The 27799-nt window shown below is 41.2% G+C and overlaps 1 protein-coding gene across 7 annotated transcripts in view; it reads left to right on the forward strand.

The window, feature by feature from the left end:
• Window positions 1-27799, forward strand: part of FRMD4A (FERM domain containing 4A) — a 490170-nt gene that overhangs the window by 224882 nt on the left and 237489 nt on the right. For 2 of the 7 annotated variants that reach the window (XM_042468228.1, XM_042468229.1), the window contains exon 1: window positions 10489-10966. The exons of 4 other annotated variants lie outside the window; for them this stretch is intronic. In XM_042468228.1, the coding sequence (XP_042324162.1) occupies window positions 10808-10966 (159 nt within the window). In that variant the 5' untranslated portion in view covers window positions 10489-10807. Of the gene's footprint in view, window positions 1-10488; window positions 10967-27799 lie in introns of those variants that run through there. One more of the 7 variants, XM_042468227.1, reaches the window with a different exon arrangement.

A 27799-nucleotide genomic window follows, 5' to 3' on the forward strand; every position in this document is an offset into this window, starting at 1 on the left:
GTATGATTCTGTAATTCTGTGAATTGAGCTTTGAAAAGTTGCATGATGCATTTTATGTTTTTTTGTTGGCCCAAAAAAGGTACTGTTGTTTTGTGGATTCTATATTTTGTCAACACAGCTACCCCTGAATATAGTTTTTTTAAAAGAAATGAGCACTTTATTTTCAACATTTTATTCATCACGCTTTTAAAAAAGTATTCCATACCTTTTTCCTATTTTTCCAGAAAAAGAAAGATTTTTAAAAATAAGAAAAATCTTTCTTTTCTGAATTGTCCCAGCTTCACATCTATAGTGACAACATATATTTGTATGAAGGGGTCCCAGTATTGACAGTTTAACCTCCAAACCCTTTCCCAATTACTTCTAACATGGAATTTGCCTATTTCACAGCTGTCAACATCTATCCACCACAATTCCAAGATCTCATTCTTCAAGCATCTCTTCCAGTGATATTTCTGAACAATATAATGTCTCCCAGGGTCAAATTGGATAACAGCTTGTTGACAGTTTGTAGCAGGGAATGTTACTAAGAATGGCTCTTTCTTATCTTGTAATAGATTAATTAGAAGGGTCAGTGACTACTTCATATTTTCCCAGGATCCTAAAATACTTCAATGCACTGAGTATACTTGTAGTTTATGGAAACCTCAGTATTTTGTTAGTAAAAATCAAATGCCAGGTATGTTACTGTTTGTTCCAGCCAGTGTCTTTTAACAGCTGTTAACCCTAGCAGGCTATATACATTTGGCCCTCCATGTCCACAGATTTTTTTATACATGGATTCAATCATCCACAGCTTGAAAATATTTATAAAAATCCCAACGCAAACCTTGATTTTGCATTTTATATAAGAAGCACCATTTTACTTTGCTATTGTATTTCTTGGGACTTGAGCATCCTCAGATTTTGGTAGCCATGTGTGGTCCTGGAACCAAACCCATACCAGGGCCAATGTATTCCTGTTGACAGTGCGAATCATTTCAGCAGCTTGCAATCAGGGGGGCCAATCACCCGGTTCATGATAGTCACATACTTTTCACAGCATGAGTTCCTTTTCTGTCTCTAGTTCCCACACATTCCTGTAGCAGGGGTCATGTCTGACATTGTTTTGTTTAGCGCCACATTGGTATCAATCCGCATCGCTGCACATTTTTTATTCACACTATGGAACTGCATGGAGCCACCACATCTCGCAAGTTCAATTTAGTACATGCACAGCCAGTTAAATAAAGATGGAGCACAAGGATGCACATGCCATTTGGCAACCCCTTTTTTGATAAGCAGCACATCTTGATCCCAGTCTCATTCACAATACCAACCAATGCAGATCTGTTTTAAAACAGTCAGGGGAAAACCGACCATCGCCATCAGCCCAGATGAAGTGGGGGTTAATTGGGTGCATTCGGGAATCCATGTGAATGATGAGATTTATCCTGGATTCCATCCCTAGATTATCTTTCACAGTGTGAAAGACCCCTCATTTCATTAAATGGGAGGGGTTCCGAGGGCCCAACAGGAAAGGGACACAGTCAGACAAGGAGCAAAAAACATGCACGAAAGAGAAAATGTGCGAGAGGGTGCTTATTTTTACAATCAAGTCCTAGCTTTTTTTGAAGTTTTAAGCATTACATCCAATATTTGTTAAACTCAAGAAATACAGTCCCACTAACTTCAATGGAACCGCTCCCCTCTTGCCTGCATAATGGGTATGATATTTTAGCAGTTAGCTTGGTCAGCGCCATGGAGATGGGGTCCCTGGGGTGGCTTCCTTCTCTAGCACAACCAGAAGCATACCCCATCAAGCAGTCCAACGATCCACACTTGATGTACCACACCCACATCAAGATGGCTGGAGAAAGTAGGCAGCCTATAGGAAAGGACAATGGCGGCATTTTTTCCCAGCGGACAATGGGGGGGAATGAGGATGGGAGAGGAAGTGGAAAGAGGCCTGTGGGTTTTTTTTTTTTTTTTTCATATACTCCTAGCCTTTCTTTCGGGCAGCCAATACAAGGCTACCCAGAAGGTAAGCCCCCACTGACTGCAGTGTACTTATTTCCTCCTCACTCGGAAACGTATCCCTTCTGTTCGGGCAGATCTAAGAGGGCAGCACAAGTCAAGGGGTTATTGTGGAAAGCTGCTGTGTTTGTCGAACAGGAGGCCACCTATGGGGTGGAGGGCTCCACAAAAAACACACCTGCCATAAAAATTGTGGCCTTTTTCTGGGCAAGACGTGGCCATGATGAAAAGACTGAACGTTCTAATGAGAGCTAACTCTAACTTCACATAGGAAGCAGCAAGTGTTGATGCACAAATCCCCAAAAGAGCTAAATTCCAGTTAAAACAAAAATAAGTTGGCCTTCAATTCGAATACAAAAGGTGCTTTCTGAGGTTGTGGGACCCATGCTTGCCATCATGTAGACATTTCAAAGGCGAGAATCACAACAGGAAAAAAGACCATAACTGGTTCTTTGGAAATTGCTTCACGAGTTTATACGTATCCCCAATTTCTTGATGCACAGATAGAAAACGATCAACTTCAGGGGATTCCTATTACCCTTGTCCCCTTGACCTTCGGAAAAGCATATGGCTAGACAGAAAGTGGATGCACCAGTGGCTCCTAAACTTGAGTCCCTAAATGTTGGACTCCACCTCCCAGAAATAATGGTCAATGCATTAGGGATTCCTGGAAGTAGTATCAAAACGCAACATATGGAACCACGCGAGATGGAGGCCACGAGGCGCCACGCATAGAATCTTTGATCACCCATTCAAAGCCATGTCTCCATATTCCTCGTGTGAAAGAAAAACTCTAGTAGAATAATGAAATGAAAGTCAGATGTCAGTTAGAGGAGATTTCCGGGGGTTTTGTTTCCCTGGGAAGCAAGAACAAACAGAAAATTTCCTCCATTATCTACGCATTTGACCATGAAAGTCAGACACAATTTTTCAGTGTAATGCACATCAAAGCACCATACCCCCCCCACCCCACCAGAGCTATTTTAACAGACAGAAGCATCAAAGGCAAAAAGATTTGAGATGAAAGTTAGATCTTTTTTTGTAAAAAACAAGAATCTGTGGGTTTTTTAGCAGCTGTAGAAATCATTAACACCCACACAGTGGATCAAAAAACAAAAAAAACAAGGGATGCAGTCTCACAAATCTATATTGGCAAAGTTGAAAACATTTCAAGATTCTTTCCCAAATCTGGGGACCTGTTAAGAGTGAAGTGAAAGTAATGGCCTTAGGCTGGTCTGTGAACAGAAGAGCTAAGGCGCCTGTCAAAGTAACTAGCAAACTACCTTCTCAAGAGCTTGGAGAAACATAATAGCCAGCACCAACAAAAGCTAGCAATGGAGCTTGAATTTGGGGAGTTTATGTATCCAAAGAACCATCCAAAAATTCAGTGACCAGGGGTCCCATCGGGAGCTCTGTCCTGGGCCCCAGTGGCTATTCATCAACATCTTGAACTCAATCTTGGCAGGAACAAAACTTGGGGGGGCATATGTTTACTCAAATGTGCAATTCCACAAAACTCAGGGGATAAGCTAAGACAGTGGTACCGACCCGGTTACGAAAATAACTGTGCCGCGGCGCCCTTCGTTAACCCCAAATCTTTACGCAACGGAAAAAGCCAAGAGTCCGCTAGCGCTGAAGCCGCGAGTTGGGTGCGAAAAAAGCGCCGAAAAGCAACCAAAAAATTTTTTCGTAATCCGCAAAACAAACAAAAACGCGACCCGGAACATTTTTCCTATAGAATTTTTTCGTAATCCCCGGAAAATTTCCGTGAACGCGGTGCTTCGGTAGCCCGGGTACCACTGTAGCCCAGCAGACAGGCATCAAAATCCACAGATGACACTAATCAGACTAGAAAGCTGGTCCAAAGCCTAACACAAAATGAAAATTCCATGCAGCAGGAGACAATGTAAGGTTAATTGCACTTAGGCAGAAAACATGAAATGGCAACAGTATCAGGAATGGCGGACAAACCGTGACTGAATAGACGACAGTGAAAGGGATCTTTGGAAGTCCAAGTCAGACCACAATTGAACAGGAGCTCCAACAGTGCGACGCACGCAGCTAAAAAAAAGGCCAAGGCAATTTTAGGCTCATCAATAAAAGTAATAGTGGCTAATCAAGGGAAGTAATAGTTGCCCGGGCTAGATCCACTCTGGTCAGCGCCCCACCTGGCCGAAAAAATTGTGTCCAGTTCGGGGCACCACAATTTGAAAAGGATTTGGAGACAACTGAGCATGTCCAAAGGAAGAGCGGACTAAATGTGAAGGGTCCCGGAAGCACATGCCCTAAGAGAACAACTTAGAGAGCTGGGGATGGTTAGCCTGGAGAAGAGAAGGGTAAGAGTGATATGATAGCCATGTTTAACTATGTGAAGGCGATGTCCTATGCGAGGAGGGAGCAAAGCCTTGTTTTCTGCTGACTCCACGAGACCTAGACCCAGAACAATGGATCAAGCGAACTAGTAAAAAAGAGCATTCCACCTCAAACATTAGGAAGAACGTCCTGACCAGTAAGGGCTGTCCAACAGTGGGAACACACACCCATCGCATGTAGGGAATCCTCCTCCTTGTAGGTCTCCATAGGCTGATGGCCATCTACACGGGGACTGCTTTGATTTGGAGTTTTCCTGCATGCAGGGGTTGATGGATGGCCCTTGCAGTCCTCGTCCAACTCTATCATTCTCATGATTCCGAATTATGCCGCTCTCTCGCTATTTCTTTCCCTCTCTCTCTCTCTCTCTCTCACCTCACTCACTCACTCTCACAAACCACATCATCAGAGCCACAGAAGCCCTGCCACAATGCAGGTTGTTCCTTCCTCCAGTTTGGCATGCGTCTGAAATTAGAGTGATCAGATTAAAGAGCACTCTCTCTGTTTGCTTGATAATCTTAGTAATAAGGTATTTATTTATTAGTTACAATTATAGCAGCCACAATCATCTGCATGTTTTCAAAAGGGTGGGTGCACCATGGCTTGTCCTCCTCTGTCCCCTGTCAAGCCCTCACAAAAACTCTGTAAGATCTAGGTCAGGCGGAGAAAGAGCCCAAGTAGCACATTGAGCAGCATAGGCCAACTGAAAACAGTAATCATAGATATTCCCAAATCCAACAGAATCCGAGGGTTAGAAGGGGCCTGAAGGAACAGCCAGATCAAACCCCCTGCTCAATGCAGGATCTTCCACCCTATACCATGTGCATGTGGCATCTGAGGGCTTTAATGTAAATGGTGCGATGTGTCTCAATTGCAATTTTATTGTATTCAATTTCTGCCCAGTTTTCTAGTTTAGCTAGGTCCATTTTTTGAATTCTGATTCCCGATCATCCCAATGTGTTAGCCACCTCTCCTCACGGTTTTGACATTCTGCAAACATGTAATGATTCCCGCCGACCCGTTCCTTCCAATCCCAGTCCCAACTCGTTAGCCACTGCCCGCCAACAGGACACAGGCTACAGTGCACCAATCTCAAAACGAAATTAAAACTGCACGCTAACCTAGTCCACCCCCCTATAGTTCAAATTACATGCAGACTACACATTCTCCAACGCAGAGTCTGGGAAGTTTCTTTAATAGCATTGGCTATTCTGGCCAAGAATTTGGAATTGTTACTTCTTTGGACTACTTTCCCTGGTATGCTATTCTCTTGTTGCAACAGCTCCAGTGGCTGGCAGTCCCATTTCCAGCTAATTCAAAGTAGGGTTGTGACCTATAAAGCCTACAAAACGCAGTCCAAGTAATCAGAAGCACCATATCTTCACATATGAACCTGCCCATGTTTTGAAATATTGGGAAGTTGCTTCTCTCTGCCCACTGTCTTCACAGGTATATTGTGTTGGGATACAGAATGGGGCCTTCTGGTGGATGTTCCCAGGCTCTGGAACTCCCTTCCTAAGGAAGCATACTGGAACTCTCTTTGCTGTCCTTACATTGGCAGGTACAGACAGCCTTTGAGGGCAGATTTTGTTTCGTTATTTTGGTAGTCCTTTGACGAATGAGTGCTCAGAGAGCAAGGGGCATTTATAATGTGATGTTTTTATCTACATTTGTGGAGGTGTCTTTTTTAGAGGCCATGGTTTTCATTCTTTAATTATAGAATTATAAATTCAGTTTTGTAAGATGTGAAATTTAACTTCATACCAAGCACAGCTACCATTTATACCTGCTATAAAAAAATCACATTCAAGTACTTGCATTCCCCCCCCCCCCCAACAGTAACTCAGGAGTGATTTAGGATTGTAAACTTCAGGAGTGATTGAAGGGTTTTAAATTAATAATCTATTTATACATTCATTCAGAATAAGTCACACTTCCTCCCACCATGCTGTTGTTTTCAGCCACTTTACAGCCCCCCTCCAGGTGAATTTGACTTTTAAAAAACTTTTTCAAAAGAAAACAACGAGAGAGTTAAGTTCCATGGAGTTCAGTGTGACTATTCTGAAATGAATTTATAAATAATATTTAAATCCTTCAATATTGTTTATCAAATTGTAGAAGAAGGTGGTTCACACAGAAAAATTAGATAAAAACAAACAGGACGAGTAATTAAAATACTACAAGAAGATCCAGAGCAGCTAGATAGCTGTAAGAAGACAGGTCCTCCAACCCACCATAAACTGCCCTGGAAAGCTTAAGAAATTACCTTCTTGAACTTTTCATGAAAAGGGTTTCATAATTTTCTTTAACCAGCTTCAAAACGGAGTTGAAATCCATCCTATATCAGAGAAGCCTTCCCAGGCATCGCATAATTGTCGCTTACTATCTGAGTTCTGTTGTTGATGTTTATCGATCCATTTCCTGTATTGCATATTACTGTCATATGTATTCATCCTACTTGTGAGTATGATTGTTCCCGGAATAATATAACCTTCCATTTTGAAGCCAAGCCCCCTTCAGTCCATCTGCCTTGGTCCAGGGCCTCGGAGGTAGAGAGGAACTGCTAGGACCTCATTAGCCCTGTTCCCTTCACCACTCCCGTCTCCTTCTGTGTCATGTCTTTTTAGATTGTAAGCCTGAGGGCAGGGAACCGTCTAACTAAAAAGATTGCATGTACAGCACTGTGTAAATTTACAGCGCTTCATAAATAAAGGTTAATAATAATAATAAATAATAAATTTAGAAAGACTAAACAAAAGATGGGCCTAGCCAGGTGCTAGAAAGCAGCTACTTACCTGAGAAATATGCTTTGACTAAGCTGTTTTCTTTCAGTTTTCAGATGGTCCATAAACACCCTTATTCACATTGCAAGAACTGGATACTTTTTTTCATGTCTGGGACATCAAATTTCCTTTTAGAACAGATTCATTCATTAACATTTTAATTAAATAAGTGAAAGGGCTACATGCATCTAAATATTTATGTGTGTGTGTCTCTCCCCTGATACAGTAATAATTATAGCTTCTTATCAGAGGAGGAGGAGGAACTGAACAGCCTTTGCTTGGATTGGGATGACCTAGAAAAAAATTAACCAAAACAAACACTTCTTGCTAAATTTGTTGAGCACACTCTTATGTGCTAACCTCTGCTGCAGCTATTGCTCTTTCAGCTGCAGGATATATGATGTTCCAGAGCAAAAAAATACCCAGCTTCACACTGCGCACCACCTCACCAAAAGCAATCTTGAAATAGGGAGAAAAGTTACCCTCCTGTCCCCCAGTTACACACCTGACAATGAAATGAAGATAACCTTTTCTGATAGCAAGATGGGGCCACTGACTACAAAGGAAGAGACTCAGCACATTCTTTCTCTGCTGGCTTTCTTTTCATTTTTTTTTGCCTCAATTCAGGTACCCCTTAGTAGTACCATGTATTTATTTTTTTGCACTTATGACTTCTTTGGATGTTAAATAACACACTAGAATCTGGGCCTCATTTATAGAATTTAGATGTAACGTAAAGGTAAAGGTAGTCCCTTGACATGAATGTCTAGTTGTAACCAACTGTAGGGGACGGTGCTAATCTCCGTTACTAAGCCAAAGATCCAGTGTTGTCCAAGGACTATTCCGGTGGTCATGTGGCTAGCATGACTGCACCAAATGCTGTTACCTTCCTACCAAAGTGGTACCTATTTATCTATTTGTATTTGCATGCTTTTGAACGGTTAGGTTGGCAGAAGCTTTGACTAGTGACAGGAGCTCACCCCATCTTGCGGCACTCCAGCCTCAAACTGCCAATCTTCCAATCTTCCGATTGTCAGAATTGGTGTCTTACCCACTAAGCCACCACATCCCTAGATCTAACTTACCTGATAAATAAAATAATGAGATCTGATATGAAGAGGGTCTGAGTCTTAGGGCATGGGGAAGAATTCCAGGGGAAGAGTGCTATTTTAAAAAATGATTTTGTTTTTGTTTTGCATTTTACTGAGTGCTGTTGATTCCTGCTGCCGCAGACTCCATCTATCTACCTCCTCATCCTCTCACCCCTCAAAGTTTTTTAAACTGTAGCCAGTACCATGGCTCACCAGCAGGGAGAGATCGATGGAGGAAAGTACTGAGCTGCCTCAGTATTCACTGCCTTAGAAATCACTAAATATGGTCCCACTAAGACTATTGCATGGTAGATTTTTCTTTTGATATTGTTAAATTTCCCAATTCTGGGAAATTTAACCCTACACTACACTTCCTTTTTTGGTATGCAGTATTCATGGATTGTACCATTGTTAGCAAAATGCCTGTAACATATGTTTTTGTTTTCCTTCATATCTGCTTAGGCTCTTGATTTGTTTCCATTTTAAGTCTTGATTTCATTTTACTCCCTCTTCACATTCTCTTTCTCCTTCTCTCCCTCCCTACAACTCCTGGCTAAACATCATCCCTTCCTTTTCTATTCCCTTCTCTCATCCTCTTTCTCATTTGTCCCTACAGTTCATGCTAACAGTCATCTTTTCCCTCCTTCCCTAGTACATTTCTCTTTCTTGTTCTCTTCCTCCTCCCCCTGGAGGCCTGGATATACCTCTTCTCCTATTGTTCTCTTTCTCTCTCTCTCCTCTTCCCCTACCAACATCTGCTGATTGAATTTGTCTTTTCCTTTTCTCTCCTCTCTTTTTTCCTAATTTTTCTTTTCTTTTCCTTCTTCTCCTTACTATGTTTGTCTTCTCCTTGCCTCCCTATTCTTCTCTTTGTTTCTCTCATATTCTTTTCTCCTTCTCCTATTCTCCTATCTTTACTCATCATTTCCCTTCATTTTCTCTTAGGCCCATTACAGACCGGCACTTTGTGCCACATGCGCCCATCCCTACAATCACCACGTGGGTGCCATGGCTACACGCGCCTGTCCATACGGGGCACGCCATAGAACCTCGCATGCAGCAGAGGCCACAGCATTTGTCTGCTATGGCCTCCATCCAGGGGAGAAAAATGCCGCCCCTTTCTGCCTGGCTCTATCCTCCCTCTCCAACCCCTTTTCACACATCCTAAGTAAGATTTCAAGCCAGGGCTGGGATTGTTAGTTTATCTGCATTTTAAAGTTACAACCCTAATTAAACTCAATAGAGCTTGCTTCAGGATAGAAGTACATAGACAGGATTATTCTGTTGATTTATCACTTTGTAGTCCAAGTCATTTTGTAGCCCACAGCAGAACAGCAAAAGAGATCTGCCATTCATCCTAAGTGGACGTGCATAATGCTCAAAACCTTTATGTTTAGTATTAAGCCTGCCTTTGCATTTTCTTCTTTGACCTTCCTTAGTATTTGTTCCACATGTGAGATGTTTTGTGCTAGTAGTATGGTGTCATCTGAATATCTTAGATTGTTGATGTTCCTTCCTCCTTCTTCTGAGTCTAAAAGTACTTTTCTTGTGGTATTTTCTGCATATAGGTTGAACAAATTGGGTGATAGGATGCAGCCTTGCCTGACCCTTTGCCAATTGGGAACCATTCTGTTTCTCCATATTTTATTCTAACTATGGCCTCTTGTCCTGTCATCTTTATCTTTAGAGTTTTTCCTGCTCAATTGGCCTTTTTGTTAGAAATATATGTAGAACCTTTTGTACTCAGAAGTCTGTGTGTGGGAAGAATCATTTTTAGTAACACACTAGCCCTACTGTCATAACATACTATCAAGTGAAAGTTACTCTTTTCCCCCTCTTCTTCAGTGAGGCTTATCTACTCTGAACAATGGCAAGACTGTCAGAAATGGAGTAACTTAACCTATGCTGCAATTAAATGAGTATCCTACCCCAAAATTCCAGTAACTGTTTGGTTATGGTAGAAAATGATAATAGCTTGATGCACATCTCTACAGTTTAATTTTTTTTAATGTAAGAAATGTATTTTGTGATGCAAAGCTAGTCTCCTGTGGTTACATTTTGCACCTTCAAGAGTTAAGTAGAAAAATGGAATGTCTTGAGAATGTTGGCAGAAAAGGAGAGAGAGAGAGAAAGGGGGGTTGTTTTCCATTCTCTCTGGAAGGAATCCCGGTACTTTGAAGCCTAAAGTGATGATTCTGGATTTAAGTTTGTTTCTTAGTGCCTTTGCATGGACCTGAGCAGAGAGAAGGAACGTACAGCAGGACACACCAACTTCTTCAGAAAGAGGTGGGGGGATTTGCAGTTCTCGGTATGTTTTTGAATCATCCCTGTTCCAGCTGATTCTGAAGAATTTGGGGAAAACAATTCCCTCTGAAGAGCAGCTCCTACCAAAATGGGTTACTTTGGCTTCAATGTCCCCCCACTTTCCTTTCATGGAAAATCACTGTGACATTTTAACCTTACCATTCTTTAGGAGCCTTTTTTTTTTTTTTAAGTAGCAAACCAGTTGAAACTCCCAGTGCTAGACCTTCCGTCTTGCTAGTTGGCATGGCTGCTGTACTTCTTAGGTTTGAAGACTTGATTTACAGTTGGGACAGTCTAGTGTGGAACCTGACTACGCGAGTCCTAGGGACATACCGGTTCAGAAATCTTCAGGTGATACGGCTAATGCTTAAACCATGGTGCATCTCCAGAGCGGTGTATCAGGTAGGGTAACATTATTTAAAATATGGTGGAGAAAGATGTGGGGAGCGCTTATTTCTAGCCAGCTCTGTATTTGGAGGAAAGTATCAAAAGACTATACATGGATCAGCAGTGATCTATGCCTTCTATGGATTTACTTCTATGGCAATGATTGTTACTCTTTCTTGTACAGAAGACTAGAGTTCTGTTATTTTGTGTTATGCAATCTAAGCAATCCAACACTTTCCAGTTGCTGGAGACCATAACTCCCATACAACTTCCTGGTAGAGATTGTGGGAATTGTAGTCCTAAAAAGTTCAGTACTACCAGGTTGCCTCTCGCTGAGTAATTCTAGATTTTCAATATTTTTATTTGATTATTTATTTAATTAATTTTTACAGTGCCTTTCTGCCCAAAAAGAGACCCAAGGCAGCTCACAATGTAAGTCTTACAGGTTCTTCAAAGTAACATAAAAATAACTGTTTAGTTTAAATATTTTTTATGCTGATCTTCAGTCGAAGAAGGCTTACAGAGCAAAAGGAACTGGTGCACAAGCAAGCTTTGAGCATTCATTCTACATTGCAAATTTCCAGTTGCTGGGATGAAAAGGAGAACCAAATAAATAAATAAATAGGGGGTTTCTGAGCAGAGGGAATGGCTCTCCTTCCCCTCTTTTCCCCTTCCTCTCTAAAGTTTGATGGAACTGCTGCTGCTTCCAGGCGACATTTGAAAGAGGGAGGAGCCTTGTGGTTCTGGCTTCTCAAGATGCTTCTGATGCTGGTCCTGCATTGCCTTCTGTCCCTTGCCCCTGCTTGATGGAACAGCCAGTGGATGGGCCTGTGCCCTTGTCTTGCAACTAATTTTGATCCCTGGCCATTACATATGACAGGCCGAAAGTATAAAGTCAGAATTGCTCCCCATCAACTTTCTCCTCTACAGGCAACGCAAGGGGCAGGAGATACAAAGCTGGAGGGGGGGCACCTCAGAATTTACTGTGTAAGCATGCAAAAATTCAGAGTGCATTGATTTTTAGTGATATAATTCTTTGCAAATCTTGTTCTTAAAGGATCCAATAAGTAATTTTAGCCATTTTCTTCCTGCTACAAGAAATTACTCAAAAACAGCAGGCTACAAAGATTACTTGAAGTTCAGGACTTATTTTTGCACAAAATTTATGTGTTGGGGTTTTTTGCCCAGAAAATAGTGTTTCCTGTGCAGGAAATACAAAATGCTGTGCCCTATTTCTTGTCAGTATTATTTTCTGCACCAAAAAAAAAAAAGGTTAAAAAAGTAAATTCGTGCAAAATAATCCCAAACTGCAAAGATTCTCATAAGTCTAAAATACATACATAGATGCAAAATAGCCCTGGCAAGGCAGTGTATAAATTCTAAAATAATGCATAACTATATAGAAAACAACTACTTGGAAACTCATTCCTTCTCCATAAAAATGAAGAAAACCAATTAAGTGAAAGCACAGCAATAAATACAATAGAAAGTGAAATAAAAGTGCCTTAAAAGTTTTGTTTTGTTTTTAGCAATAGTCAGCCAATCAGAGCTAGGGAGGGGGGGGCAGCCATTTGAACTGAGCCTCAAGCTCAAAGCCAGCAAGAAACTGAGACACTTCTGGGTGCATTCCTTTTGATGTGACAAAAATCCCTTCTTTCAGAGCGGAAGTATATAAGCAGTCAAAAAGAGAGCCAGAAAAGATCCAAATTTGGGGTGCATGATTTTATTTTCATAGGCCAGCATATCATTATTTTTAAGTGTTGTTATCATTATGACTGAAGTTCTGGAAATGGTTCAAGATCACTCTGGACCTCTGAGAAGACCAGCTGATAGGGATGGAGCCATGTTCACTTTTGACCTGGCTGGTGGTGCTGCCTTAAACATTGCGGCTGATGTAAGACAGCACAGTAGCCAACTCAAAAACAGTTAACAGAAAGAAGAAGGTGCTGCTGCTTCTGAGGCTGCATCTACATTGCTAAATTAATGCAGTTTGACACCGCTTGAACTGCCATAGCTGTGGAATTCTGCGATTTGTTGTGAGTTATTTAGCCTTCTCTGTCAGAGAGCTCTGGTGGCACAACAAACTACAAATCCCAGGATTCCAGGATGGAGCCATGATAATTAAAGTGGTGTCAAACGGCATTAATTCTGTAGTATGGCAGAAGCCTAACCCAAATCATGACCAGTGTCTTACAACACACACCTTTCTGATTCCCTCACTATTCCTCACTGTTTTCCCCATTGCTACTTGAGTACTGATGAGGGTTATGATTAGTCATAGAAAGGATTGATGTCAATTTCTGTAACATCCTGGTGTTATTTTTATCAAGCACAAGTTAAAATCCAATGGTTAATTGCATCCCAGTTCATCTGTTTGTAAAGGAAATGCAAATTAGGTCAATTCATATTAAAATGCAAATGCAGTGAATTTGTCCCCCATCCCTTGTTAATGACCTGGAAGGCAAATGTGTGTCCAGATTTGGTTACCTATTGCAAGATCATGGCCTGTGCTATTTTATCCTCTGGGAACTCCTATGTGTTAGGTTAGGCTAAACGATAATGATTGGTCCAGGGTTACCGAGTAACCTCTGTGGCTGTGGATTTGAACCCTGGGCTCCCTGGTCCATGCCCACCACTTTGTCTTCAGTATGATTCTGTTTTAAATATTCTTGTGGTATAAAAAAGTAAGAATAATTAAGCAATGCCATGGTGCCTAGGCATAGATCTCACAATCATACATCTGAGTTTTTTTACACATGGTATCCTCCAGATGTTTTGAACCTCATGATTCCTTACTATTGGCAATGCTAACTGGAATTGGTGAGTGCTGATGTCCAAAATGTGGAGAGAGGATCACATTGAACAATACTAGCCTAAATGTTTATTAGAACGGAATTACCTGGGACTCAGCTCTGAGTCCTGTCTAGAGCTTTTCATACTAAGCATGAACAATGAAATCACTTCTTAGTCTTGGCTGACTGTGCTGGCAAAGTTGTTTTCCTCATCCACCCACAAACCTGCAATCTGTAAACTGAGATGCAGGTTTATTTACCTGGGAGCAGGACCACCATCTAGTAAATGTAATAACATTTAGTAGCACTGAATTGGTTAGCGATGTGTTTGTGATGTGAAGTCGAAGGCTTTCATGACCGGCATCCATGTTTTTTTGTGGGTTTTTCGAGCTATGTGACTATGTTCTAGAAAATCTTCTAGAACATGGTCACATAGCCCGAAAAACCCACAAAAACCGATATGTTTGTGATCAATCAGTCACATTTGCTTGCAGTGTGTATACTTAGCTTCACAAAGGGAAAAGACACTGGTTTTGCACACAGACATTTTGCACCAAATATAGAAGATGTAATTTAAAAACACGCACACACTTTGTGCCTGGAGCCAATATCTCTTGCAGGGGCTAGAGAATACTCCACATGCTGTCTGGCCATGCTGAGATGAGCTGTCTCAAATAAAATTGCAAAATTTGTCACATGAGATATGTGTGGCTGCTTTGCAAGTTTAACAGAAGCCTCCTGGAAATGTTACCAATATAATTTCTGCAAGTGAAGATACCCTAGACCTGTGACATGGGAAACTGGCCCCTGGAAGCATACTCGTTTCTACGTTGTATGGAAGACAGGGAGAAGTGAGCAAGAGCTGGTATTTCTCAGCTGCACCAGCCCCATATCTCTTGGTTCTACCCTCCATTACAATTTATGACTTGTTTTTGGCTAATAGCACTGTATAATGTTATAATGGGTGTTATAAAATATCACGGCCAAATGGAATCAGATAAAAGAACTATGCTGACCAAGGAAACTGGGTGCCAAAATTTCCTCCAGGGTATCATAAATTGATTTTATTTGGTTTGGTTTGGTTTCATCTTCTTCTGCACTTTTTTCTGTGTAGTGTCAGAGGCGGTATTAGGAGAGGATTTCTGCTCCATTGGTTGTGTGAGAGCCTAAAAGAGTTCAAGGCTGTTCCAAGATTGGGCCCTCAGTTTTTCCTGTTCCTTCACAGCAACCCAAGTGCCAAATTTTTGTATGAAAGAGTCTTATGTAATAGGACCTCCATTGGGATCTCCCACCCTGTTCTGAAGGCAGGATATCATGTTGAGATATAAAAACACATCTGGTCCATGGTGAAGAACAAAATGAACACTTGGAAGGCAAAGTTAGAACTGAAGAATACTGAAGAATATTGTTACAGGCTCCCCACTTCCCCAAGTGATGAGATGTTCCAGGAGCAGCTGTACAAGATTTAGCTTCCTTTTGGATTAGAGTTCATAGACGAATGATGGCATATAAATTCACTTATAAGTACATATGTCCAATACATAGAACTTGGGGACATTACCTTTCTGGACCACACCTCCCAAAATCTCAGAGGAGGTGAAGTCAGACAATATGATGGAGAAGGGCAGATGCTTAGACAGATAACAGCATATATTTTTCAGAAGCAAACGATAGGCGCCTACTTGGAACTTCCCAAATTTAAACCCATTTCTACCTTGCTAGTTCAATTATATTGCTTTAAGTCCTTTTTGCACCTCTGTCACAAGCAGATTTCCATCTGTCCTCACTCTCCACACCCACTGCTTTATGAATGTCGTGCAGGCTTCAGACAGTGAAAATGATTCCCTACATGCATTCTGATGTCAACTGAAGCTGCTGATCATGGAGTTTCACTCTAGGGTTCAAACATGTACCTTCATCAGTTAAGAACTCCATGCTTTGCAACAGATTTCATAAATTCACTCCATTGAAAACTTCTGTGTTTGAAGTGGAATAAGGTGCTATGAAAGTTCAACTTATGGTTGTAATGATTGTAGAGCCAGCTGATGTCCTCAATTTTGGTGGAGAATACTGCCCATCTCTGTGTTGAAATATGATTAAACCACACTCTGGGAAGCATTTATACAAAGAGTAGGGAGAGGTGCTATCTTGCCTTTGACTTCAGGCAGCCAAATCATTGTGCTGGCCCTGCATTGTGGCTTGCTTGCTTGCTTGCAGTAAAGTGACTGAGTCAGTCAGACCACTGGTCCATTTAACTCACTAGCAGTTACTCTGATGGATAGTAGCTCTCCCAAATCTCAGGTTAAGGACTTTATCATACAAGGCTTGAAAAGTAGATTTAGAGTGGTTGTACCTTATCCAGTAGCTGGTCTGTGATCCATCTGTTGCTAGAGTGCTCCTTCTCATTGACGGACAAAACCCATCAGTGTCCTCCAATAATTATACTTTCCCACTTGTGATAAGTTCCTCCCAAAGCAGTCCTGATATGCAGCAGTCATGTGGTGCAAGTGGCATGATTCTGCTCATCTTCCCAACTCCTCATTATTCCCAAGCAGGTTGTTTTTCTGATCATCTACAGGAAAAACACACCACAAATTTCTATCCCCTAGATATCAAGTTATGAACATGATCAGGCGAAGCAGCCCAAAAGATGCAGAGTTGAGTGCCTTTGGGGAAAATGCCCCAAATGTCCCAAAAAAGAGCGTATGTGTCATCTTGGGAAGGAATGGAGATAAGTGAGAATGCCTACATTTAGAGTTAATTGATTACTGCAGATTATTCAGGGAATGTTCACTTAGCCAAAAGTATTATTATATTTCACAGTGATTAGGAATCCAAGCTTGGGAACTACATTTTACAGGCTTTCTGTAGAGACATGGTTGATCAATGTTCATGTGAAAGATGAGGCCTGAAATATTAAATGCACAGTTTAACGTTCACAGAAGATATAGCTCTTGATTTATAACTCCACCATTGGTTAGATAAATGTAAGATTTGGGTACTGTAGATGCATTCTTTTGCTTTCAGGCATGAAGTAATGATGTTTCACATTAATCTACCCAGTTATAAAACTATGCAGCTTGAGGAAACAGAGACTTAGTGCAGTTTGCTCAGTTATTATTAGCAGAGTAGGATCTGATTTCAAAATGTCATGTCGATGCATCAGGAGCCCCTGCTCCAGGCAGGATTGGAGAAAATAATCCTGCCACTTGAGGACTAAGCACTACAAACACACACACTCAAACCATCAGTTACTGATTCTTCAGTATTAATTAGGACTAATTTCTCTTAACTAAATAGCCATAGTGACCTCTCAGCCTCAGGGGAGGGCAATTGCAAACCCCTTGGAGCAAATTTTGCAAAGAAAACCCTGTGATACGTTTGCCTTAAGATCACCATAAGTCAAGAATGTCTTGAAGGCACACAACAACAATAGGCACAGGTTTTCTATATCATGGTGAGCAGCTGGGGAACTGTTGGCCCCTACTGCCCCTCAATGGGATCATGGAGTACTGGACTGCTGTACTCTGCCCCCATGAAAAATTGGGTGAATTTTTATGTTTTTAAAAAACATTAAAAACTAGTCCCCCACATGGGTCTCCTAGGGCCCATGTCAGGGCAGTTTTGGCATGTTTAAACAGAAAGTAAACTAGGATTCAATTTCTGATATACTTTCTGTTTAGAAAGTAAGCCTCGACTTTAGCTAAAACAAGCCAGGGTGAAAGCTTAACAAAATTGCCCTAAACTCCCTAGGGAGTAGGGGAAAACAAATTTCCTAATGAATAATTTTGTCAATCTGAGGAAGGTACTTGAGCCCTTGGGATATGCCCTTTCCCCAACTCCTTTTTGTATGCTAGTTGGATGTGGTCTGTGTTCTAGCTGAACTAGAACTTTATGAAACAAAGGCCAAAAACAGACGGCCCTAAAGGGGTGGCGTGACACCATTCCTTTGTGCACCAGATCAGGGCCACGGCAACTGCACACTGCAGCCTCAAGAAAGCCACTCCATTTTGCACCAAGGAAAGGGTGCCCTTTTTGACGACTATGCAGCTCTTCTCCTCTTCTGCGGCAGTGTTGCCCACTGTCTGATCAGGGAGGGGGCAGGGGGGAGGGGGCAGTGTGACTCCAGCTTGGGGGCAGAGTCAGAGTGTGCAGTGTGCAGTCAGCACGCCCCCACACCACCTCCAAGCCAGCTATTATTGCCAGTCTGTTTTGCCCCAATACTTTTGTTGCTGTTGTTGTTGTGTGCCTTCAAGTAGTTTCTGATTTATGGCAAACCTATCATGGGGTTTTCTTGGCAACATTTGTTCAGAGGAGGTTTGTCCTTGCCCTCCCCTGAGGCTGAGGGCATGTGATTTGCCCAAAGTCACCCAACAGGTTTCATGGCCAAGCTGGGAATCAAACCCTGGTCTCCAGAGTCATAGTCCAACACTCAAGTTGCTATGCCATGATGGCTCTTTTACTCGTTACTAGTTTGCATTATGGTGACTTTCTGCTTGCTTGTTTTAACACATCCATTCTCTTCCTATGTTACTCTCACCTGAAGCCATTTTTCTCTTCCCTCTCTCTTGTCCATGAGACTAAGTACAGTATTTGAAAATGGACAAGTAATTTGCAAGCAAAGCTGCTTTTATATGTTTTACAAAGAAGACAAAATGTGTTTACTTTCTCTGCTAGGTATGGGATTCATTGTTTTTCAGCTTCTATGTTGCCAGTTTCTGGGACAGTCTATCCACTAATATGAAAATCCTGGTCTGAATACTGCAGTAGGACAATGAGGCAGGGTAAATGGTAGGGAAAAAATTGTGCAGAAATACTTCTGTCACTTCCTGCAGAAGACAAAATGATCAAGATGTCTAGTTTATCAAGACAAGAGGAATTAAAAACATTTAAGAAGTAATGTATATACTCATGTATAAGTCTAGAAATTTTAGTTATAAAATTGACCCCAAAAACTTGAGTAGACTTATCCATAGGTCAATGTAAGTACTGTATTTTAACTCCTATTTAAAAAGAAACCATCCTGTGTTGAAAGGCAAAAATGTAATCTGTCCTGGAAGCATTGACTTCCCTTTTACTCTCTCATCCATCCAGCGTTTAGGGTGAGCACAAACAGTCATGCCTGCTGGAATTTTGTTAAGTTCTCTGCCATTGTTTTCCTTTGCTTCAACCTTTCTTACATGCCCCTAGGTTTTACCCTCAATGTATCCATGGGTCATCTCCAAATCCATCACTTTGGCCCCAAAACCTACCTTGGACTTATATGTTTGATCAGTTGATCATAATAAATTGACTGTGACTACCCTGGACTTATACATGAGGTCGACTTATAGTCAAGTATATACTTAATGATACGGTACTCAAGTAGTTTGTAGATGACAGCAACGTAGAGGCAGAGAATAGGCTTTGCAAGTTTGGAAAGCTGCTTTTAAAATCTAGTTTATAGTCCCACATCCAACCCACCCACATAATTACCATTATGATTGCATTTTTTAAAGAAAAGTAGCTCTCTATTTTCATGGTTCTCTAAGGTAATATACAATTGCAGTTCTAATTAGGGGGCTAGGATTAACCGTAAGCCACTTCTACCAGCAGCAATGCCCTTTTATTGGAAAAACCCTCTTGTCCCAATTGACATCAGAGATTTGTGAACAGAGAGATTTGCAGGCTGAAGAACAACAATAACAACATTAAAAAGTGGCTGAGAAGGGCTAGAGTGAGGAAAAGTGAGGAAAAGCCAGGTTGTGCCAGATCCAAACCTCTTATAGCTCAGGAACAAAGCTGCAGTGGCAGCACAAAGTTTAGCCAGGGCCCGTGTGTGTGTGTGTGCGCACGCGCACACACGTGCGCCTTCAATGTGCCTGTCAACTTATGGTATCAGCATGGATTTAATATGTTTTTCTCAGGCAATGAATATTTAGAAATGATTTGCCATTTCCTTCCTCTGAAATATGGATACAGCACCTTGTACATCTTTGCAGTTCATGCTTGGCCCTATTTTGCTCTCAAGAACAAGCAGGATCTGCTGCCTTCATGGTATTTAGGCCCTTCAGAGCCAGTTGTAGTCATAAGTTATATCCAGTACACCAGGATATGAAGAGTTTGGATGCTGCACCGCTTCAGCTGGCCATCTTCACCATTTAGAACTGCATTCTAAAACAGTTATTAGTCATTTTTTAAAACTAATTCCACACTCTTAAATGAGCCACTAGGACCTTTTAAATAGTGTTCCAGATCTTTGTGATGAACTTTAAATACTGTAACATACTAATTAATTCCATGGAAGTGAATGGATTGTGCTCAATGGATGGTGTCTCCTACAGGAAGAGGATAGATATCATAAATTTGAGGGTAGGAACTATGTGGTTTTTCTGTAGAGCTTTGCCTTGAAAATTAGAAAGCTCTATAGCCACCCTTGAGACTCTTCAGACTTTACAGTTTCATGTTTAAGCATTTATGAGTCGCAGACAACTTTTCCTAGCAAAGGGGAAAAGTTCCAGAAAGGGATAATTGGTCCCAAATGTTTCATAAAGTATTTGATTCCCCCCCCCACACACACACACACACACATCTATAAAAATATATAAATCTTTTGCTCAGTTTCATTGTGGGCATAGAGAGAAATTGGGGGGTGGACAAGGAGAAACACATTTCAGATTTATAGTTGCCAGAAAAACAATCTGATTTGATGATAAAAATCTGTCTGAGAAAGCAATGGAACCGCACCTGGCTGGCTTTTCACATCTACATTTTAGAAAATACAAGTCTTATTAAGTTTTTGGCTGAGTATTTTTATGCTAGGCACATTAAATGAAGTTTACTTTGTGGTTTATGACTTTCCCTAGCTTGTTCTTCCTAGATTTTCAAGAATCATCATAGACATTTCTGCCTTGGCAAACACACCTTCTTCACCAACTCAGTGGAATATGCTTGCAGCTGATAAATAAGCTGAAACTTAAGTATTGTTGCAAGAGGAATTATACTGGCTATCAGATCTCATACCAAATTAGATTGGTTGGCTGGGACTCCATTGCATCAACCCACTCTCTTATCAGTGCATCCAAACCTATATGGCATGAGATGTGTAGATTATTAGGTTGCTATCTCAGAATAAATTTAGGTATTAGGTTTGTATCCCACCTAGCTTCAAAGGTACTTAAGGTGTACACAAACAGCCTTTAAACTGAGCTTACCATTCATCTGTCTTCTGCATAACTTTTAGTTGTCTGTTTTGATCTTTTCCCATTGTTTCCCTGCCATCTGTTTCTCCTTTATGACCAAAGTACCATGTGAAAGAAAGAAAAAAGAACAAAAACTGTTTTATTGTTGTTTTCTTTTATTCCATGGTTGAGGAGGGACTGATGGAAGTGTACACCATCATGGCAAAGGTGCTTCTACAATGGCCAGTTCTTTAAGATAATGATTGCTTGGCTGCACTATTAAAATAATTTTTAATTTAAAACCAACACTGTAAGATAGTTAGTCGTATTAGTCTGTTATGGCAAAAGTAATGAAGTTTTGTGGCACCTGAAGAATTAGGGAATATATTATGGCATAAGGTTTAATGGGGTACAGTCCACTTCAGCAGATGCCTGCCCTGTATTTCATAACTGAAAAGAAATTTATGGTATCTTTAAGAATAACAATAGTTAATTAATTAATTAATTGATTGATTTTCTGCTTACATTTATATCCCATCTTTCTTCCAATTCGCTCAGGGTAGTGTACTGGCTCTCCACCTCAGTACATTGCCATCACAAGAACACTGTGAGGTCAGTCAGGCTGAGAGTTAGGGCCAGAAGAGATGGCCCTTTAAAACCACCATCCAGGCATCTTGGGAGGCCAGCATTTATACATCACACACTCCCACACCACCCTGAAGCTGCCTGGATGTGGGCAGTTTCAGTGTGCTCTGGCTGCGCAGCATTTATATGCTGCATACCACCAGAGTCGCTTGGCGCCACCATGTGGTCATGGTAGAACAGGAAAAGCTGCCTTTTCCACAGCCAAAAAAGGAGTGGATCTTTGCCACTCCTTTTTTGGGTGGCTTCAAGGCTGATTGGGGCTGTGGCATGTGTTTGCTGTGGCCCCAATCCATCTTTGGAAGGGAGAACCTCAAGCTGCCCCTTCTGCCCATCTGTATTGCCCCTAAGTTACTGGCCCAGAGTCATTCAGTGATTTTTATGGTTCTGTGGAAATTTGAATCTGAATCTCCCAAGACCCAATTAAATTCTTTAATCGCTGTACCAGACTGGCTTTAGATGAGTGGAATAGATTATAATGAAATCATGCATATATGTGGGCTTCGGGGATGAGGACAATCTGTATTTGAAAGCAAGATCATAAAACAAAAGACACATGACTGACAGCAGAGGTACAACAGCTGGTACATCACAGCAGCAAAGAGATTAAAGCATGTGGTTCCAGCCAGCATCTAAAATTCAACCCTGTTGCCACTATATAATAAAGATAAAAAGAAGTTTGAAACTTGGGAATTATTGGGGTCCCAAAATTCAGTAAAGAAAGAGCATGCTTTACATGGCTTCAGTCCTTGTCATCTCCAGTTACAGGATCTTGGGTAGCCCTGCCTTAAATCTTGGCAAACCTCTGCCAGTTTGTAGAGGTGAGATGAGATGCCCACCACCCCAACTTCTCTCCCAATTATTTTTTCATTGGGTTTGGCAATTGGGATTGGGGGCAGGAACATCCACTGGGAAAAGGGAATAGTGTCCTCCTTTTTCTTTCTACAAAGATAGGTTGTTCACTGCCATGGTTAGGATTGGCGCTGCTATTAGTGGTACAGCAGATATCACACATACACACATAGGCCTAATGACCTACTGGAGTGATGCTGTTTCATAATATATTGTCATTCCAAGGGCACTATAGGATTTTTAAAAAATTAGTCCCCATTTTCCTCTCCACAGTAACCTCACGCTGACACTATGGATCCTTTCACACTAATTATTATTATTATTATTATTATTATTATTATTATTATTATTATTTGCTTATGTCCCACATTTCTCCCAATATAGGGACTCAGGGTGGCAAACAACAATGTAAAAACAATATTTCAAAACATTAAAATATATAAATCTAAAATCTAAAAAACAATTAAACCAATTTAAGAGTTAAAATAATTATAAATTAAAATCTAACATGTTAAAATACCAATCTTAAAATGCCAACCTTAGACAACCATAGTGCTCTGATTCCATTTAAATTGTCATGGCTGCACCCTTTGGAATCGCTGGATTTGTCATTTGGTAAGGTACTGGATTTGTTTGGCTGAGAATTCTCAACTGCAAATTCCATTGGGTGGAATCATTAAAAATTACAATGCAGTTACAGCACTATGACTGTGTAGTGTGAAAGGGCCCTTTGTCATCGCGCAGCCCTTTCCAGGAGAGAACTGTATGTTCTGGGTCACCAATGGTTAAAAATTACATTTTTAAAAAAAGATAAAAGCCACAGAGGCTGTTCATCCAAAACGCCTCCCAGCTGTGTAAACAGGGCAACCCAAGATATTTCCTTCCTTGGGCAAAGATGGTCCCCCTTCACAAATAGAAATTGACAGGCCTGGCAAGTGAACACTACTTCAGCACTGGTAGAGAGACAGAGTCCTCACTACACCTGAGGGCAACAGGCTAGTTTACAGGGTGGCACATAGCTCTGTCTTTCAAGGAGGGGTAAGGGGGTTCAGCTGGAGGGTTGACACTTCTGACCCCCAACATTTGCTACCAGAAGCAGTTGCTTCATTCTGTCTAATGGTAGGGCCAGCCCTGCTTGAAAGTGTCCATGATTTCTCCTGAACTTGCAAGAATTTTCCCTTCTGCTTATCATTTTCAGTTTTAAAAACCGATTCAGAGGAGATATTTCAGTCCTCGTGGATCAGTGTTCTGACACTAATAAGGTGATTTCATAAGTTTTGAGAAGCTATTTCCCTCTTTCTGTCTTTAATAGTCCCCACGCCCTTTTTTCTTCTTCAATTCCCCCCCCCCTCCTTTTTTGTTTTTGCAAGAGGTAAATGCACATTTTCAATCAAATTCTAAAACAGTTATGTTCCCCCAACCAGATTCTGTTCATTATTTTTCAGTTCAAAGTAAACAAGATTTCCAGAGGGAAATGACCCCCACCCATAAGAAACAGTTCAACATCCAAATCTGTTCTGCTCAAATACAGATGGGAGGCATTTCATGGAGATGAGAGGATGACTAACAACAAAGGTGGAGCTGATTGCTGCTTTGAAACAGAGCTAAATTCAAAATAATGAGTCATCTGCACTGTTACTAAACACACACACCCTACACCACTTTCAACAATCGCATCTGATTGTTGAGGAGAAAATACAGCTTGTGCTATATTTGGATAGAAATATATTAATAAATAATGCTACCCCCGCCCCCGTATATATACCCTTTTTTAGCATCGGCTTTGTGAGAAGTGGTTAAAGTGAAAGTATCAGCAAATCATACAGAAACAGTCTTCTTTAAGAAGAGAGATGCTTCTTCAGCCATAGGGAGACATCTTCATTGTTGCACTGACCACTGCTTTATTACAGCCATCAATATAGGTACTGCCCTATCTTGCATAGTATCAAGTACCAGATAAAGAATTTCTGATATCTGACTTGCAAATTAGAGAGCAATAGAAATAACTGCTGACACATACAAAAGAGGCTCTGTGGCTTCTTTGCCCCAGTATATACCAAAGTGTAGTGGTTTAAGGAGATTATCACATGGGGAAAGTACAGATCACTCCCATTCTTACCCACATCCTTATGGCACGATCACACAAACATTATCAGATGACGTCTGTCCTTATCCCGTCCTTCAGTTGTCCATATCGCACAATTGTGATAAGATTATCTGACAACATCACTCTTAGCTCATCCTTCTCCATCACCGAAGTAGCATGGCCCCGTCACTGCATATTAATGGGAATTCCCATTAATGGGAATTTCCATTAATACAATGATGGTTAATACAATGATGGGGCCACTGATGGGAGAAGGACAGGATAAGCACGGTTGCCATAAGGACAGGTTAAGGACGGGAGCGATCCCTTCTCACCTAGTATGATAATCTCCTATGCGCTGGACTATGACTCTGGAGACCAGAGTTTCCGGCTCAGCTATGTAAACCCATTGGGTGACTTTGGGCAAGTCACATTCTCTCAGCCTCAAAGATGGCAATGGCAAACCCCCTCTGAAGAAACTTGTCAAAGAAACAAACAAAACATGATTGATTCGCCTTGGGGGTTCCATAAGTCAGAAATGACTTGAAGGCACACAACAACAACAATATCACATGATGACCAGTGATCCATTTTTATGCTTGTGCTTTGGTTTTTTAGCTAATAATATTTAACAGTATGTCAGGTGGCATGAGTACCACTGGTTGGAAAGCCCAGGTTACTGAGAGAAATCGAAGCCGGTATGCCTGTCATTTGCAGTGTTACCATAGGGAGAAGTTTGGTTCACTCCATAGGAAGGCAACAAACAAACAACTTTTGAAGTATACAGTGCCCAAGGCATTTTTCCACCTGAGACAAAGAAGAAGAAAACACAGCCATACAGCTGAACTTGTAGTTGAAACTGTCAGCAGAGGAATGAAGTCTTCTACCACTTTTGAAGACAGCTGACTAGTTGTGAGGGAAGAGGAGGTCATGCTGTGTGGAAAACACCAGTTTATTCCCTAAAAGAGAGAAATGCTCAGGGATCAGAAAAGACAACTAGGAGGGGCTACCATGGTTCTTCTCAGCATTGAGGTGGTTGCTTCACTGTGTATGTCTGCATGTACCTTAAACATCCTCCTCACTGCTGCCTTTGTGTGTGAGAAGCAAGGCTCCCATGATAGCAGCTGCTCCTATTTTCCCCATCTCTGTTTTTTTTTACCCCAATTTTATCACCTGTAGAAAAGCCTCCCCAATATTTCCATTCCAATCTCTCCCAGACAAACCCTTTCTTAAAAGTAATTACAACATGTTTTCATTTGATCAATTCCCTCTCTCCCTCCCTTCCTTCCTTCCTTCCTTCCTTCCTTCCTTCTCCACTCCGGTTTGCTCACTTGCTTCTCCCAAATTGCTTTGTTTGTAATTCAAACTGGTTTTGCCGCTTTGCATTTCTAGAATGGTTTCTCCAGTCATCCTTTTTTCCAGTTTGAAAAAGTTATCCAAGGTCAAATTCTTGGATACTCAGAATTTCTATTTGGTTGGCCACTAAAGACTAGCTTCAGTCAAACACCTGGCAAAAGGCGCAAGATGTCTGTTGTGGTGCTTAGTTTTAAAACTCATCTGCAGAGGACAAATGTGCAGTTGTTGTGGTCAATTTACTAGCGCTGCTTATAACCACTGGGCCCAAGAGAGGTTTGCTGGCAAAGGATCTGACTTCCATGGAAGTGAAATTGTGAAGTCCTTGGAAACTATATAAACTCGTAATGCATATCCATTGGGCTGCAACCAGGAAAGGCAGTTTTGTATCTAGGGATTGTGGAAACAGTAATCAAACTGATGGTGGAGCCAAAATACATGGCATTTATAAGCTGCATTCTCTGCCAAATGGCATTTTAAAGCAATACACAACATCATTCATAATTTTCTTTTTAAATTCTGAAAAAACAAAAAAGAAAAAGCTTTGAAAATTAAACAGATTTTCACCTGCAAATAGAATGACAGCAAGGAAGCAACAGAACTTGGAAACATTGCTTTTTGACCACAACTCTGGAATCATTCAGTCAGAATGCTGGCTTGGGATTCTTGGAGTTATACTCCAAATAGTAACTCTTCCAAGCTCAGGAAATAAATGAAGCATGTTTGCTGTAGAAGCACATTACATAAAGTGGCCCTGCCAACAAGAACAATTTATTTCAACTCCTTGCAGACCTTACCTGGGTGAGGGATTCAAACAAAAAAACACCAAATAGTGATACCTTTATTGGCCAACCAAAATGCACGGCTTCTTCATCAGGCAAGATGTTACATACCAAACAGGAGAAAAATTAGAAATGTTGGTAAGATGCCTGCATTTTGCTGTTTCTGTCCTTAGTTAGGATGGTATGCATTAAAATTTAAATACAGTATGAAGTTTTAAAAAACCATTTAAAAAAGTTTAAAACATTACACATTAAAAATTGAAATGTATTCAAAACTCTGTCCAAACCATAAAATCTGAATTACATAGCATTTAAAAGCCCAATCCTCATCAGCTTGAAAAAACCTTACAGAACAAGAATGTTTTTACCTGCCACTAAATCTATCCTGGTCTTTCTAGGGAGGAAGTTCCAGAGCCTAGGATCAGCCACCAAGAAGGCCCTCTCTCTTGTTCCCACCAAACATGCTTGACAGGGTGGTGGGATAGAGAGAATGGCCTCTCCTGGTGATCTTAGTGCTCTAATGTGCTTATAAAGGAAGATACAGCCCTTCAGATGACATGGACTCAAATCGTATAGGGCTTTATAGGTAAAGCCAACACTTTTAATTATGCCTGGAAATGGACAAGCAGCCAAAGGAGATGTTGCAACAAGGGCGTTGTATGTTCCCTGTAGCCAACTACAGTTAACAACCTGGCTGCAGCACTTAGGGCCAGCTGAAATTTCTGAGCATTTTTAAAGGCATTACAGTAGTCCAAATGGGATGTAATCAAGGCATGTATAACTGTGGCCAGTTCTGACTTCTCCAGGAATGGGGTAGTTGGCACACTTGGTTTAACTGTACAAAAGCACTCCTGGTCACTGTTGAAAACTGGCCCTCACAGCTGAATCCAGAAATACCCCCAAATTGCAACCCTGTGTTTTCAGAGGGAGTGTAACCCCATCCAACACAGGCTGAATTTCCAGATCTGTCTTTCATCTGACCAGGAGCACCTCTGTCTTGCCTGGATTTTCAATTTGCTTGCCCTCGTGCAGTCCATCACAGCTGACAGGCACCAGTTTAGCACAGCTTCCTTGGAATTAGATAGAAATGAGTGATAGAGCTAGGTATCATCAGCATATTGGTGACACCTTACTTCAAACCTTCAGACAGCTTCTCCCAGTGGTTTCGTGTAGATGTTAAA

Source organism: Sceloporus undulatus, chromosome 5, assembly GCF_019175285.1.
Source record: "Sceloporus undulatus isolate JIND9_A2432 ecotype Alabama chromosome 5, SceUnd_v1.1, whole genome shotgun sequence".
Lineage (NCBI taxonomy): Eukaryota > Metazoa > Chordata > Lepidosauria > Squamata > Phrynosomatidae > Sceloporus > Sceloporus undulatus.